This window comes from Schistocerca gregaria, chromosome 6 (genome assembly GCF_023897955.1).
Source record: "Schistocerca gregaria isolate iqSchGreg1 chromosome 6, iqSchGreg1.2, whole genome shotgun sequence".
Classification (NCBI taxonomy): Eukaryota; Metazoa; Arthropoda; class Insecta; order Orthoptera; family Acrididae; genus Schistocerca; species Schistocerca gregaria.
Window position 1 is genome coordinate 205,476,215 of NC_064925.1, and position 15,145 is coordinate 205,491,359.

Consider the following 15,145-nt stretch of genomic DNA (forward strand, 5'->3'; position numbering starts at 1 on the left):
GGCAAGGTCCATGGTTAATGGGGGGGGGGGGGGGGGGGCTAAACATATTATATTACAGTAATAACATTGGTAAGGTGAATATATGAAAAATTATTAAAACCTAACATGCAGCTAGCCTTAAAAAATTGTGGCGTGGCAAAATGGGTGTATTCTAAATAACATGGACAAATGCATCAAGTAAATATCTTATAGACACAAAAATAGAACATGAAAAACATGCTTACAACTTTTTGGAGTATGCGCAATCACATAACAGGTACGCAAATGTACGTTGTCTTCTTACAGAGGGCATCAAACTGCACAACTAGCCTATGAATGGCATATACATGCCCTGATGAGTGGGCACAACCAAATATTCAGTAGCCTTTTAAGGGAACACATGAATGGTGAATGAGAACAAGAAATGTTGGGATGAAAAAAGGGACAGCCAGAGTTGCAAGTAAATTGGATGTATATGTAGTCGCGAATGGTCCAAAACTGGTCATCGGCTAAACAAACATCCATTTTAATTGCAGCTCTGGCTGTCTCTTTTTGCATCACAATCTAAAATGAATTGCTGCCCCACATTACCTAACACTCTGAAGTTATGCAAGGAATATTGACATATACAAATACAAAAACTGTTTTAAAAACAATATATAGAATATAATAGTGACAGTTGGCATTTATTTTCATTGATAAGGTATCTACTTGGCACATTAGTCTAAGTTACTTAGACTACCCCATCCCCGCCCACCTCCCGTCTTGCTGCAACCACTCCATAATTTTTCAAGCTAGCTGCTCGTTAGGTCTTTCCACCTTGCCTACGTATCACTGTGGTATAATTTTTCTAGGTCCCATCCACCATACTGGATTGGAATCCATGTATCCAACAGTTTTATTCAATGATGTACCACCTTTTGGTGGTATTTTATTTTGACAAACGACAAATGTTGGTACCAAGTTCACAGCTTTTTAGCTCTAATGTTTTAGTTATGCATGTACGTATGTTTTAGTTACGCATGTATTCTTATGTGAATCTTTAAGTTTTCTAAAATATCTTAAAATAATTTTAGAAAATTTATCATTTCAGCGAATGTTTCAAGGTTGTGGTTCTTAGTGTCATGAAACTGGTAATGATGTGAAAATGAAGGATTAAATGCGGCTGAAGCTGTTTATCAATATCCAAGATGTTACTCGTAGCTGTGGTTGCCCTATCTACAGGGTTGTCTACATACAATGGAAATAAGTCATACAAAAAGAAACACACACTTAAAATGAAACTTTTAGTATCAGAATTAGGTATTCATCGGAAATTACTGAATGAAGGTAAAAGTGTATCAGACGGCATTGGCACAAAGAAGGATTAATGCATAATGGTCGACAGGAAATATCTTAGGGTGTAAGAAGAGCAAGAGAAAGTTATTGCAGATGTTTTTTAATTGTATAGAAATTACTGAAGTAAAGATGGAAAGGGAGTGTTCTTTTTCTTAAATCATAAAATTAAAGTAATAAGAGAGCAGAGGATAAACTACTGGTAAAGTAGGAAGAGAGGAATTCATAAGATAGCTTTACAGGCTACTTCTAAAACAAACATTCTTGTGGGAAGAATGTAAACGTCCATCAGATAGTAGGATATTGAATACATGTCACTTTATGGATACCAGTTTGTATTCTCATAGGACTAAATTAGTGTATACTTAAACAGAAGTGTTTTTTTTATAGTTTTAGGAGTAAGATGCTTGATTATTTTGAGTGCAGCTTGGTTATCTGGCATTTTTTCCCAGAGAAAAAAATAGTTTGCTAACATTAGTTATGTTTTACTTCTTGACTTCATTATATCTTTTCAATGAAACGGTGAAGATTTACTGTTTGTTGAGCTTGAAGAATAAAGGGTTTATTATTAATAAATAATGCAAAACTGTATCTTTTAACATTTGGGACAAATTTGCACCTTGTAGTTTCCATGCTATTATACTGTTTTTATTTTCAGTACTTCTCTTTTCCTATATTCATTGTCTTTTTTGTAATGTTAACACAGTAATGTCAAAGGATCCTATAATGGTGCTCACATTTAAAGTATTGGTGCCAGAAGCATATTGAAGTAATTTTATGTATTCTCATTGTGTTAGTTTTTCAGGTAGCACTGAATATTCAGAGATGGTGATACAAATATCAATTGACATAAAGAGAATTGAACACTTGTAATTTTTACTTACTGTAATACGTGTTCCCCCAGCTTTTCATAGCAAACTTACCAACTTGCTTCATTTACTTTAGGCTGTGTGTGTTGGTTATGGTAAAGAGATGATTACTTATCTTGACTTCTGATTGGAGTGAAGCTTCACGGCTGCTAGATGAAGACTGGAATCTGGTTTTGATTGCTTTTGATTCACTCCCTGATGCAAAGTTGATGCTGTGGTAATGTTTCTTGGTACACTGTTAAAATAATGGTAGGTATTTTCAGTTGGAAAAGTCACAGTTGAAAATATTTTAAATACAGTGACATTTATATTTGGAACATGAAACTCTAGTAGGTCAGTGCCATTACACAGAAGTATATTCTGGAGAGTGTATATTCCAGAATTTGATTTTTCCCTAGTTAGAAATATTTTTACTAAAGTGTTTTATTTAATTTTTGTAACTGTACTTAAATTTAAACTGCTGTGGCAATTACAGCAACAAGAAGAAACAGGATTATTAATATTGGGAAGTAGTTACAGGGTTGTCATTACCAACATGATTTGTGGTTATTTTCCAATCTATTTGTAGTTTCAGTAGTTTTCGGGGATAGGGAATTATTTTAGTGCAAATAATCTATACAGAAGTATATTTCAGCACAAAAAGACAGTCAGCAAATGATGTACATATTGGTTACTATATTGACTGGCTGTGCTAATGTAGTTTTTGAATATTTTAGAACTTTTAACATTAGAAAAAATCCACAGAAGGCATATAACTAAAGAAAAAGCCATAGTTTTTCTTCATATGTTGAAGGGACTGTGTGCATAAATTTTCCCTAATATAATGTTACATTCAGAATTTGTGTGTCATTAATATAATTCATTCAGTTTGTGGCTATGATTTCCTTCAGAATGATTTATATACCTGATTATTTACAGAACTTTTTCTTGTTGTCTCTTATAAAATTGTATGGTGTTGCACCTGATATATGATAGGTAATGATGAAAAACATATTTTTGCTTCCTAAATTATTGGTTTGACTATTACAAATAAATTATTCATGCTCAATGGAAAAAGGAGCTGTAGGAGATGTGTTTGGTTTCTTCCCATGTTGTATGTTCTGGAAGTAGATATGGTCATGATTAGGCCAGCAAAAATCGTGATTTAGTGTTGTACGTGGTGTGGTCATTGAAGTAGATATATAACACTACTGCTGTTCCTATGGCAAGTGGACGTTAATTGCTACCACAGCTCATTTGTTGCTGTCTCTTTCCGTGTGTAGAAACATAACACCATACAATTTTAAAAGACTGTTTAAAAGGTTTTTCATTATTCTCAGTAAAGTATTAGCCATACTTGTGTGCACTTAAAATTGTAAACAGTACAGTTTTAGTGACTGCTGCATATCAACTTCTCTAATAACGGCTGAAGACATTGCTTCACAAGTGTAAGTACTAATGGCACTTTGTAATTGAGGAAACTCACAGTTCTCTTCATTACAGCAAGCATTAGTGAATCTGAGGAATGTCACTAATTCTATGTAAACACTGGTGTTCTAAAAGTTTTTTTATTATTTTATTTTATATGTTGTGTTTAGGTCACCACAGCCTAGGAGGAGACCACCACCATATCGATCATCGGGTGGTACACGATACAGTAGGAGGAGGCGGTATTGATTGCTGTTGCTGTTAAGAACCAAGGGACATTATTCTCTTGTTACCAAAGTAAATAATTTAGTTATTATATACAATTACATTAATAAAATAAAATTTCATCCTCACTGTAATGAGATACTGTGAATTACTTGGGTATTTAGGCACTGTAAGCGTTAATGCATTGTCAGTGCTTGGTTACTTAAGTATTTCATGGCGTAACTGGAGAAATCGGATACATTGTGTATTGGATGTGAACGATGCATATTTGCGTACGTATACAAATTGGTACAAAAAATACATTAGTTTGAATTGTTCATGTTCATGTTTCTGATGTCTGACTTATGTGATAATAAAACTGATGAATTTACTTTTAAAACTGTATAACTTAGAAACTTTTTGAGTTTGCGGTACTCTGCCCTTCCTTATCCCACATCTCTACTAAGTGACAGTTTCATCTTCATATTGTACAACACTACTTTGGATTGAGAACATTGATCTGTTCATTAACAGTAACCACTAGCTGTCCAGATTGCTGGCTCATGGTATAAATTTTGTGTGTTTGGATGCTGGGAAGAGCCATCAACGAAGGTAGTGTAGTGGCTAAGAGACTGGACTCGCACTTTGAAGAGACATGTTTCGAAGAGCCGTCCATACATTTACATAAGTGTAATTTTGAAGTTATTGAAAGTAATGGTGCAAGGCAGTAACTTTGACATGTCATACTGACAGCTGTATCATCCAAGCTTTGTTTTTAATTTCTGTTTTTCTTTTGCAGCTACCTTTCCATCAAATTCCTTACGTTAATTACATGGCAATTTAGACATGTTTTCTTGAAGGTAATGAAGACCTTTGAATCTGCATAGGGATTTGTCAAAGATTTATGTGCTCGTTGCAGAAGCAATGCCCTAATTTGTTTTGACTGTCATTGTTGTTCTGTCATAAGTTGACTAGATGCAGTTCACAACAAATTTCTTTGTAATGTAATATGTTGCCACCAGATAGGACATAAAATGCAGGACTTCTCTGAGTTACTGGGTGCCATGTGCTTTTCCTGCTTAGTTCATTGTAAACAATGTGCAGCTTGCACACTTGTGTATTATTATTCAACTTTTTGGGTGAGGTGGTTGATGGTCACAGTGAAAAATTGTTACCTAGAGGAAGCAAGCTGTCTAGAAATTGCAATCCTAAATAATACTTCTGAATCTATCCAGAAGCTGTTGTTTTAATGTCAGTATATAACAAGAAAAATTTGCTGAAGAACAGCTACCACAAAATAGCTATGGGACTTCCAATTGAAAAATCATGAAACGAAAAGAATATTAGGCATTAAATGGAAAAACCAGATGGCAGTTATAAGCGTCGAGAGGCACGAAAGGGAAGCAGTGGTTGGGAAGGGAGTAAGACAGGGTTGTAGCCTCTCCCCAATGTTATTCAATCTGTATATTGAGCAAGCAGTAAAGGAAACAAAAGAAATATTCGGAGTAGGTATTAAATCCATGGAGAAGAAATAAAAACTTTGAGGTTTGCCGATGACATTGTAATTATGTCAGAGACAGCAAAGGACTTGGAAGAGCAGTTGAATGGAATGGACAGTGTCTTGAAAGGAGGATATAAGATGAACATCAACAAAACCAAAACGAAGATAATGGAATGTAGTCAAATTAAGTCGGGTGGTGCTGATGGAATTGGATTAGGAAATGGGACACTTAAAGTAGTAAAGGAGTTTTGCTATTTAGGAAGTAAAATAACTGATGATGGTCGAAGTAGAGAGGATATAAAATGTAGACTGGCAATGGGAAGGAAAGTGTTTCTGAAGAAGAGAAATTTGTTAACATCAAGTATAGATTTAAGTGTCAGGAAGTCATTTCTGAAAGTATTTGTATGGAGTGTAGCCATGTATGGAAGTGAAACATGGACGATAAATAGTTTGGACAAGAAGAGAATAGAAGCTTTCGAAATGTGGTGCTACAGAAGAATGCTGAAGATAAGATGGGTAGATCATATAACTAATGAGGAGGTATTGAATAGGATTGGGGAGAAGAGAAGTTTGTGGCATAACTTAACTAGAAGAAGGGATCGGTTGGTAGGACATGTTCTGAGGCATCAAGGGATCACCAATTTAGTATTGGAGGGCAGTGTGGAGGGTAAAAACCGTAGAGGGAGACAAAGAGATGAATACACTAAACAGATTCAGAAGGATGTAGGCTTTAGTAAGTACTGGGAGATGAAGAAGCTTGCACAGGATAGAGTAGCGTGGAGAGCTGCATCAAACCAGTCTCACGACTGAATACCATCACAACAACAACAACATGGAATGGCACCAATTTGGGCACTTTTAAAACTGTAATGTTTGAGGATAACATTGAATCTCAAATTGACTTTCAAGCATAGCTGTGGCAATAGAAAGCAAAGTACCATAAAGATGAAATGATAATTAAATGGACACCCTAGCTGCAAACAGATGATGTACTTCATTGGGGACGTGTTGAAAATGTGTGCCCCGACCGGGACTCGAACCTGGGATCTCCTGCTTACATGGCAGATGCTCTATCCATGTGAGCCACCGAGGGCACAGAGGATAGTGCACCTGCAGGGACTTATCCCTTGCACGGTCGCCGTGAGACCTACATTCCCAACATGTCCACACCACTACATTCGTAGTGCGCCTAATAGATATTTGCCCATCATACTCATTACTCGTGGCAGATTAATCTACCAAGTCCCATATGAGTTCGAGCATAGCGTGTGCGTTCACACACAAGAAGGTCAATGGCCGGGAAGCCATATTTTAACTATATGGGTGTCCATTTAATTATCATTTCATTTCCAGCAAAGCTGCATGGTCATCTACGGTAACTATTCTTCCGGGAACAGATACTACCGTCATATATCGTGAAGATCATTGATCCTGCTGTGACCTTGAGTTTTAAGACTGGTTTGCTGGAGTGCTCCTCACTAGCCTATTTTCTGCAAGCCTCTTCCACTCTACATAACTGTTGCAAACTTCTTCCATGTGAACATGTCTGTCGTACTGCATTCTTGGTCTTACTCTCCAAATTTTAACTCTTAACACTCCCTCGCTACCAAACTGTCAAATCATTGATACTTCAACATGTGTCCTACCAAATGACCTCTTCTTTCAGTCAAGTTTTGCCATAACTTTGCCCCCCCCCCCCTCCCCACCCCACCCCCACCTTCTCAGTTTCATATAGTACCTCCTCATTAGTGATTCGATCTATACAGCTGATCTTCAGCACTCTCCTGGCTCCAAATTTCAGAAACTTTTATTCTCTTCTTGTCTGAACTATTTACAAGCCACACTTCACTCCCATTCAAGGCTATTCTTCAGACCAATACCTTTAAGAAAAGATTTGTTAACATTTAAATTTATATTTGTTCTTAACATTAACAAATACTTCTTCTGCATAAATGTGTTTCTTGTTATTACCAGTCTGCATTTTATATCCTCTGTACGTAAGCCATCTTCAGTAATTTTGCTTCCCATGTAGCAAAATTAACATTCTACTTTTCACAGACAAAGGGGGAATATTACCCACTAAATGTATTCCTTTACATCGTTTCATGGAATATGTGTGTCCATACACTCCTGTCATCTAGTGACAGTCCACTGCACCAGCTGTAATTTCTGCTTGTTGTAAAATATAGCCATCAGGACTGAGGGAAGTATGTATCCCACCAAAAAATGGTGTTTTAATGGTTGTTGGGAAGTATGGTTACCACCAAAGTAGTTTCTGGAGGAGGCTTGGTAAGTATCACAAAATTAATCTGTGATTTGCGGTCTTTGGGAAGTGTACTTGCCGCCAACTTGGAGCTTTTGGGTACATCTTACCACATCTGTCTATGCCTCACATCTTATGGTAGTATACTGCATCAGGTATAAGAAAATTGCTACAACAATTAGTTTCTGTTTGTCGTGGGATCACAACTGTTGTCGAAACACATTGCTTTGCTTCTGCAATATACATTATTGTGATCAGTGTCAACTCATGCCATTATTGCATAATAAAGTGTTGAGGATTGTTTTCACATTGTGGTAAGTAAACTTTAATATTGGTAATAATTATTTTTTAAATAAATTAAAAGAAAACATAAAATAAAAACAGAAAACACTGTTCATTATTTTTTTACGTGTCATGGCAACACGTAACAGCCCTCCAAAGGGTAGTGTGAAATTCATTTACCACCATAGTTTCAGTAATACAAAGGTGTCGTGATGACATATGTACCACCATAGTGTTTGGTCCTAAATCACAAAAACAAAATTATCAAGAAATAAATATAGCAATTCTAATAGGATAGCAAAAAACTTATCTTTGCTTAGTTGCTACAAAAAATGTGCCTGCGAAAGGACAAATTCCCTTTCCAGATTTTTTTCCCCATTTTCCTTTACTACAACTCAATATACAGATTGGATGACATTGGCGTTAGGCTACAGCCCAGTCTCACTCCCTTATCGATGACTGATTCTCTTTCATTTCCTTCAACTGTCATAAGTGCAGATGTAGACAACTTTCACATCTGTGTTTTACCCATGTTACCTCCATTGTTTCAAAAAGGGTATTCCATTGGAAGTCGAAAAAAAAAAAAAAAAAAAAAAAAAAAAAAAAAAAAAAAAAACACTTTGTGGGTATGCTATAACAATAGCATTGCCTTTCTTCTGTCTATATTTTAAGATAGGTCATAGCATCAGTTTTGCCTTGCATGCTCATGCATTTTTCCATAATGCAAAATGATCGCACTGAGGGTCAACCTCTACCAGGTTTCCCCTTCTTGTGTAAATAATTCCTCTCAGTATTTTGGACCATGACTTATCAAACTGATGGTACTGAACTATTGACATCTGTCTGCTACTTTCTTCTGTAGAATAGGAATTGCTGCTTTCTTGAACTCGTGAGGTTATGTGGCCTGTCTGATATCTGTTGTATGCACAGTGTAATAGTTACATTGTGGCTGGCTCTCCCAAAGCTCTCAAAAATTGTGAAGGAATGTTGTCTACTCCAGGGACCTTACCTATATTGCTAAGCAACTATCCTGGAACCTGCTACTAGTTGCAGGCTGCCCATCTAATATCCTGTCACACACATACTGCCAATTTTTAAATAGATATTCGTCCATGAAATAGAATGAGTCATCTTGGAGAAATTATTGTAGGTAGATTTAAAACTTGCTTTGCTACAAGTCAAGCAATGGAAAATCCATTTTGCCACGTCATACATTTTATGGTCTTGGCTGACATGATTTGGTACCGAGCAAGGTGGCGCAGTGGTTAGCACACTGGACTCATATTTGGGAGGACGGCGGTTCAAACCCGTGTCTGGCCATGCTGATTTAGGTTTTCCGTGATTGCCCTAAATCACTACAGTCAAATTCCAGGATGTTTCCTTTGCCAAAGGGTATCGCCAATTTCCTTCCCCATTCTCCCCGAATCCGAGCTTGTGTTCTGTCTCTTAACGGCCACATTGTTGATGGGATGTTAAACACCTCTGGGTTTTGGTACTTTTTGGAACTGAAATGAGACTGCATTTGGACCATGAAAAGTCCTAAGGGGTAAATGTATAATGGACTTGATACACTTTCGTATGAATAACATTTCTTATTATACAGGTAATTGTTACAAGTAATGCTGCCACCTGTCACTCTTTTTTTGCCCCCTCTCTCTGCCTTTTGAAAATGAGTTTGTTATACATAAGCACTTAGAATAGACCAAAAATTGAACTCTGTGGGCCTACCTTTGTAATTTATTACCAGCAATGAATGGGTCTTCCACTATTGTTTGTATCATTCAGCACAACTTTGTGCAATCAAATTGTGAAGTATAGTTCAAACCAACTGTGCGTAAAGCTATCAGTTCTATAAAACTTTGGTTTTTCTAAGAGAGTAATATGATCTACACAGTGAAATGCCTTGGAAAGATCACAATAAATCCCTTCTGGCAATATTGCAATATTTTATTATTTAAGGCTTGTACTATTTGATGAGTGAGTTTATAAATAGCTTTGACAGTCAACAACCATTCTGAAATTCAAACGGTACTATGCTAAGTTCCCTCTTAAGTACGAGACTACTTTTGAGTACATTACTGTTTCAAATATTTTGGAAAACTATGTCTGCAAAGAAGTTGGATGACAACTATGTCTTTTTTGTCACATTTCTATGAAGAGATTAACAATTGCTTATTTTAATTAGTCTGGAAAATTTCCCTGTGCCAGTGACACATTATGTATAATGCTAAGGACATTACTTATTAAGTTGGAACAACTTTTCAGAATTATGTTTAATATTCCACCACCACCACAGGGGCTCTGTGAGTGAAGGACGTTGGTTATACTTCTAGATGCTTAGCTTTGTGGGATTACATTTTTACTATATTCTCTTGCTTCTCCAATTGAACCACTTAATCCTATTTTTGCTGCTGCATTTAGAAATTGATTGTTAAAAGTACTCACAGTTTTTGACTTTCAGTTACAGCATTGTCATTTAGTGTAATTATTAAGGCATCTGGAACACTGACTGGTTGTCCTGTCTCCCATTGGACAATATCCCATATTAGTTTTAATCTTACTATCCGCATCATTAGTTTCTGTCAAGACATGTACATACTTCTTGACAGTGTAATGACTTAACTTAAAATATCAGAGTATTTTTGTTGTATGCATGTAATATTAGATCTTGACTTATTCTGCCCTTTACATAAATTTCCCTTTTCCTGTTCATGAGATTTTAATTTTCCAAAACAAACAACAATTAGATGGCAAGAGCACATTAATGCTAGATTATAAACAAAAAACTACCTGTATTCACAAAACATAATGAGCCAACATTGAAGTGTGTTATTCTTGCCCACACAACATGGACAACAACTCCTGCGAAACTTTTAAATTTAATAAGTTTACTTAGTATTCCTGTTTCACGTATCTTCAGGTTGCTACAGTATGTCTTACAACTAGGAAGACAACTGGGAGACATCAGTAATGTGTAAGTTTTCATAAGAATTTGTACCACCTACCCCATCTTTGCCTGTTGGAAGTCATGGAACAGGCTGTAAGGAGGGCAGAACAAAGGACAATCTGAGAAGATGGGGTTGCACTATTGATTCAACCCCTTGTGCACCTTAAGAAGAAAAGACCAGCTTCCTCATGCACACTGTGAAAAGCAACTTACATTCAGATGTGAACTATTGATTGCAAGTGACAACACTGTATATGTAGCCCATTGCTGAGTGAATACAATTTGAAGGCATAGTTTCATGTACTAATATTAATTTCTGTATTGCTTTGTCGCTGTAATGTTTATTTTAGCTTTTATTCTGTTCTCTGACTCCTTGTACTCATTTGAAAACATATATGATCATTATTTTAATTATTCTCAACCTGTAAACCATCATTAATAATTTCATTGTATGATATTACACTCCTGGAAATGGAAAAAAGAACACATGGACACCGGTGTGTCAGACCCACCATACTTGCTCCGGACACTGCGAGAGGGCTGTACAAGCAATGATCACACGCACGGCACAGCGGACACACCAGGAACCGCGGTGTTGGCCGTCGAATGGCGCTAGCTGCGCAGCATTTGTGCACCGCCGCCGTCAGTGTCAGCCAGTTTGCCGTGGCATACGGAGCTCCATCGCAGTCTTTAACACTGGTAGCATGCAGTGACAGCGTGGACGTGAACCGTATGTGCAGTTGACGGACTTTGAGCGAGGGCGTATAGTGGGCATGCGGGAGGCCGGGTGGACGTACCGCCGAATTGCTCAACACGTGGGGCGTGGGGCGTGAGGTCTCCACAGTACATCGATGTTGTCGCCAGTGGTCGGCGGAAGGTGCACGTGCCCGTCGACCTGGGACCGGACCGCAGCGACGCACGGATGCACGCCAAGACTGTAGGATCCTACGCAGTGCCGTAGGGTACCGCACCGCCACTTCCCAGCAAAATAGGGACACTGTTGCTCCTGGGGTATCGGCGAGGACCATTCGCAACCGTCTCCATGAAGCTGGGCAGCGGTCCCGCACACCGTTAGGCCGTCTTCCGCTCACGCCCCAACATCGTGCAGCCCGCCTCCAGTGGTGTCGCGACAGGCGTGAATGGAGGGATGAATGGAGACGTGTCGTCTTCAGCGATGAGAGTCGCTTCTGCCTTGGTGCCAATGATGGTCGTATGCGTGTTTGGCGCCGTGCAGGTGAGCGCCACAATCAGGACTGCATACGACCGAGGCACACAGGGCCAACACCCGGCATCATGGTGTGGGGAGCGATCTCCTACACTGGCCGTACACCTCTGGTGATCGTCGAGGGGACACTGAATAGTGCACGGTACCTCCAAACCGTCATCGAACCCATCGTTCTACCATTCCTAGACCGGCAAGGGAACTTGCTGTTCCAACAGGACAATGCATGTCCGCATGTATCCCGTGCCACCCAACGTGCTCTAGAAGGTGTGAGTCAACTACCCTGGCCAGCAAGATCTCCGGATCTGTCCCCCATTGAGCATGTTTGGGACGGGATGAAGTGTCGTCTCACGCGGTCTGCACGTCCAGCACGAACGCTGGTCCAACTGAGGCGCCAGGTGGAAATGGCATGGCAAGCCGTTCCACAGGAATATATCCAGCATCTCTACGATCGTCTCCATGGGAGAATAGCAGCCTGCATTGCTGCGAAAGGTGGATATACACTGTACTAGTGCCGACATTGTGCATGCTCTGTTGCCTGTGTCTATGTGCCTGTGGTTCTGTCAGTGTGGTCATGTGATGTATCTGACCCCAGGAATGTGTCAATAAAGTTTCCCCTTCCTGGGACAATGAATTCACGGTGTTCTTATTTCAATTTCCAGGAGTGTAGTTATTTACAAAATGCTTCTGATGCAAGTAAGTATATAAATAACTTGTAGGAGCTAATTTGACAGTATGCAGCACTGGGGGGATGTGGTGTGTCTACCAAAACACAATGTTAACACACATGAAAAATTCAGATGATTTGGAGCCAAAAAATGATTATTATTTCAGAGAGGATCTATGTTGGATAGCGCTACTAACAACTAGCACATTTCAAGCACTTGGCACTGTGTGTCTTCCATATACTTGATAAATAATATTTTTAAGGACATCTTATCTGTATACAACTGACTTTTTGACAGGCATTTTGGACTAGTTTATCACAAGGAACATACTGACACTATTCACATCCAAGTTGGCATTTTGTGTATAGTGTTTAGCAACTGTCATCCTTAAATTTGTCACAAGGAAAACCTGAAAAATGTAAACATGTAAATATATGTCATGTTCATACATATCGTTTCCAATCACACTCGAAGATATATCTCCAATTGACAGTAGAATAATTAAATACATGCTATGCAACCAAAATAAGAATTTGATCTAAATTCTTCACAAAAGTGTGGTTATGAATGACAGCTGTACTATGAGTGTAGATTAGAGATTATATTCTAAAAAAAAAAATGATATTTATACTAAACATAAAAGGGGAGATGACTTTACAGAGAATGAACTGTAACTAACATCAGTTTCACTATACTGTGAAACATTCCTGTACACATATATGATGTACATTACAGCTCACACATGGCATTGTGCTCTTCAGTTATATCAAGTTTCTTGAAAGTCATATGTAATAGGTTTGAAGCAGGAAACAATTCATTGACACGTGGCGTGGATGAATTGAAGGTGACCATTGTTGATTCAACTGGTAAATACTCTTATTCACTGTAAATGTCCTGGGGTGACTTTTTGTATTCGTATGTGGTAGTAGAAATGTTTCTATTTGAATAATCTTCTTACAGCCAAAATTTTAACAACATTAAACATTTACTACTGACAATCACATTCATATTACCATTAACAGCCTAACACTAATGGTTTTGCCCTAACACCAGCCAGTATATAAAATGCTTACAATGCATTGTATTTTTGGTGTTATTACAATTATTATTCAATGAAAATTACAGTGAAAAATATAATACAAATAATTATTTTACATATTGCAAAGTTTTTATATGCTACATTTCATAAAATTATACCACATTACAAATTATTATTAAATTATGTAAAATTTCACTAAAAATAAATTAGTATTTCAACTCTCCACAGTAATGGTAACTCTTAATTTCACATTTTTATCATTCCATACAAAAAATGTTCCAAATCACACTAAACTTTGTATGGTAAGACATGATCGTAAATATGTGTTTAAATAACAAAATGGCTGTGTATTCTGATGTTTAGTAATTGGTTGCGTCATATAGTACAGTAGTTGAATGTTGCCTCTTACTTTACACACCAACAAAAATTTCGTGCATAAAATTCATGCACAAGGGTCAGTCAATATAGATAAGTTGTGTATATACTGAATCAGCAAGGGTTTTTATTTGTTACAGGTATGCCTGCAAAGAGTATTTGTTCTAAAAAAAACTAACCATATAAATGTTTGTAGTGTGCATGACACATCAGATATTACATTAAAAACAAAGATTCCATGACTTACCAAGCGGGAAAGCGCCGGTAGACAGGCACAATAAATAAAACACACACACACACACACACACACACACACACACACACACACACACACACACACACACACACACACACACAAGCAGGGATATGTGTGTGTGTGTGTGTGTGTGTGTGTGTGTGTGTGTGTGTACACCTGTCCTTTTTTCCCCATGAGGTAAGTCTTTCCGCTCCCGGGATTGGAATGACTCCTTACCCTCTCCCTTAAAACCCACATCCTTTCGTCTTTCCCTCTCCTTCCCTCTTTCCTGAAGAAGCAACCGTTGGTTGCAAAAGCTAGAAATTCTGTGTGTGTGTGTGTGTGTGTGTGTGTGTGTGTGTGTGTGTGTGTGTGTGTTTTATTTATTGTGCCTGGCTACCGGCACTTTCCCGCTTGGTAAGTCTTGGAATCTTTGTTTTTAATATATTTTTCCCATGTGGAAGTTTCTTTCTATTTTATTTACATCAAATATTACGTTACACCTTTTTTTTTTTTTTTTTTTTTTTTTTTTTTTTTTTTTTTTTTTTTTGGGGGGGGGGGGGGCAGTCTCTCATCTTCATCTCCTTTGCATGCATCTTACATAGACTTCACATCAGAAGTGTATTTTGTCTTACAAATTGTATTCATATAGTGCAGTATAAGTAGCGTCAAATCAAACCAAGGGCTTAAAAGACAAAATAAACATGGTGTATAGGTAGGATAATGTATGTATTCAGGAATATCAAATACAACTTTGTCAATCTGAGTAATACAGTAAGTGGTAACTTAAAATGTGATCACAGACAAAGCTATATACTT

At 37.7% G+C, this 15,145-nt stretch overlaps 1 protein-coding gene across 2 annotated transcripts in view; it reads left to right on the top strand.

Annotated features, from left to right (window-relative positions):
• The window catches only part of LOC126277943 (serine/arginine-rich splicing factor 7-like), a 46,224-nt gene extending 42,030 nt beyond the window's left edge, over positions 1-4,194 (top strand). Inside the window, exons 5-6 of one of the 2 annotated variants that reach the window (XR_007550626.1) lie at positions 2,260-2,432; positions 3,761-3,901. Coding sequence is in view for 1 of the 2 variants with exons in the window: in XM_049977538.1 (XP_049833495.1) it covers positions 3,761-3,839 (79 nt within the window). In the remaining variant the exon portion in view is untranslated. Of the gene's footprint in view, positions 1-2,259; positions 2,433-3,760 lie in introns of both variants that reach the window. The other variant, XM_049977538.1, reaches the window with a different exon arrangement.
• Positions 4,195-15,145: the final 10,951 nt, after the last annotated feature.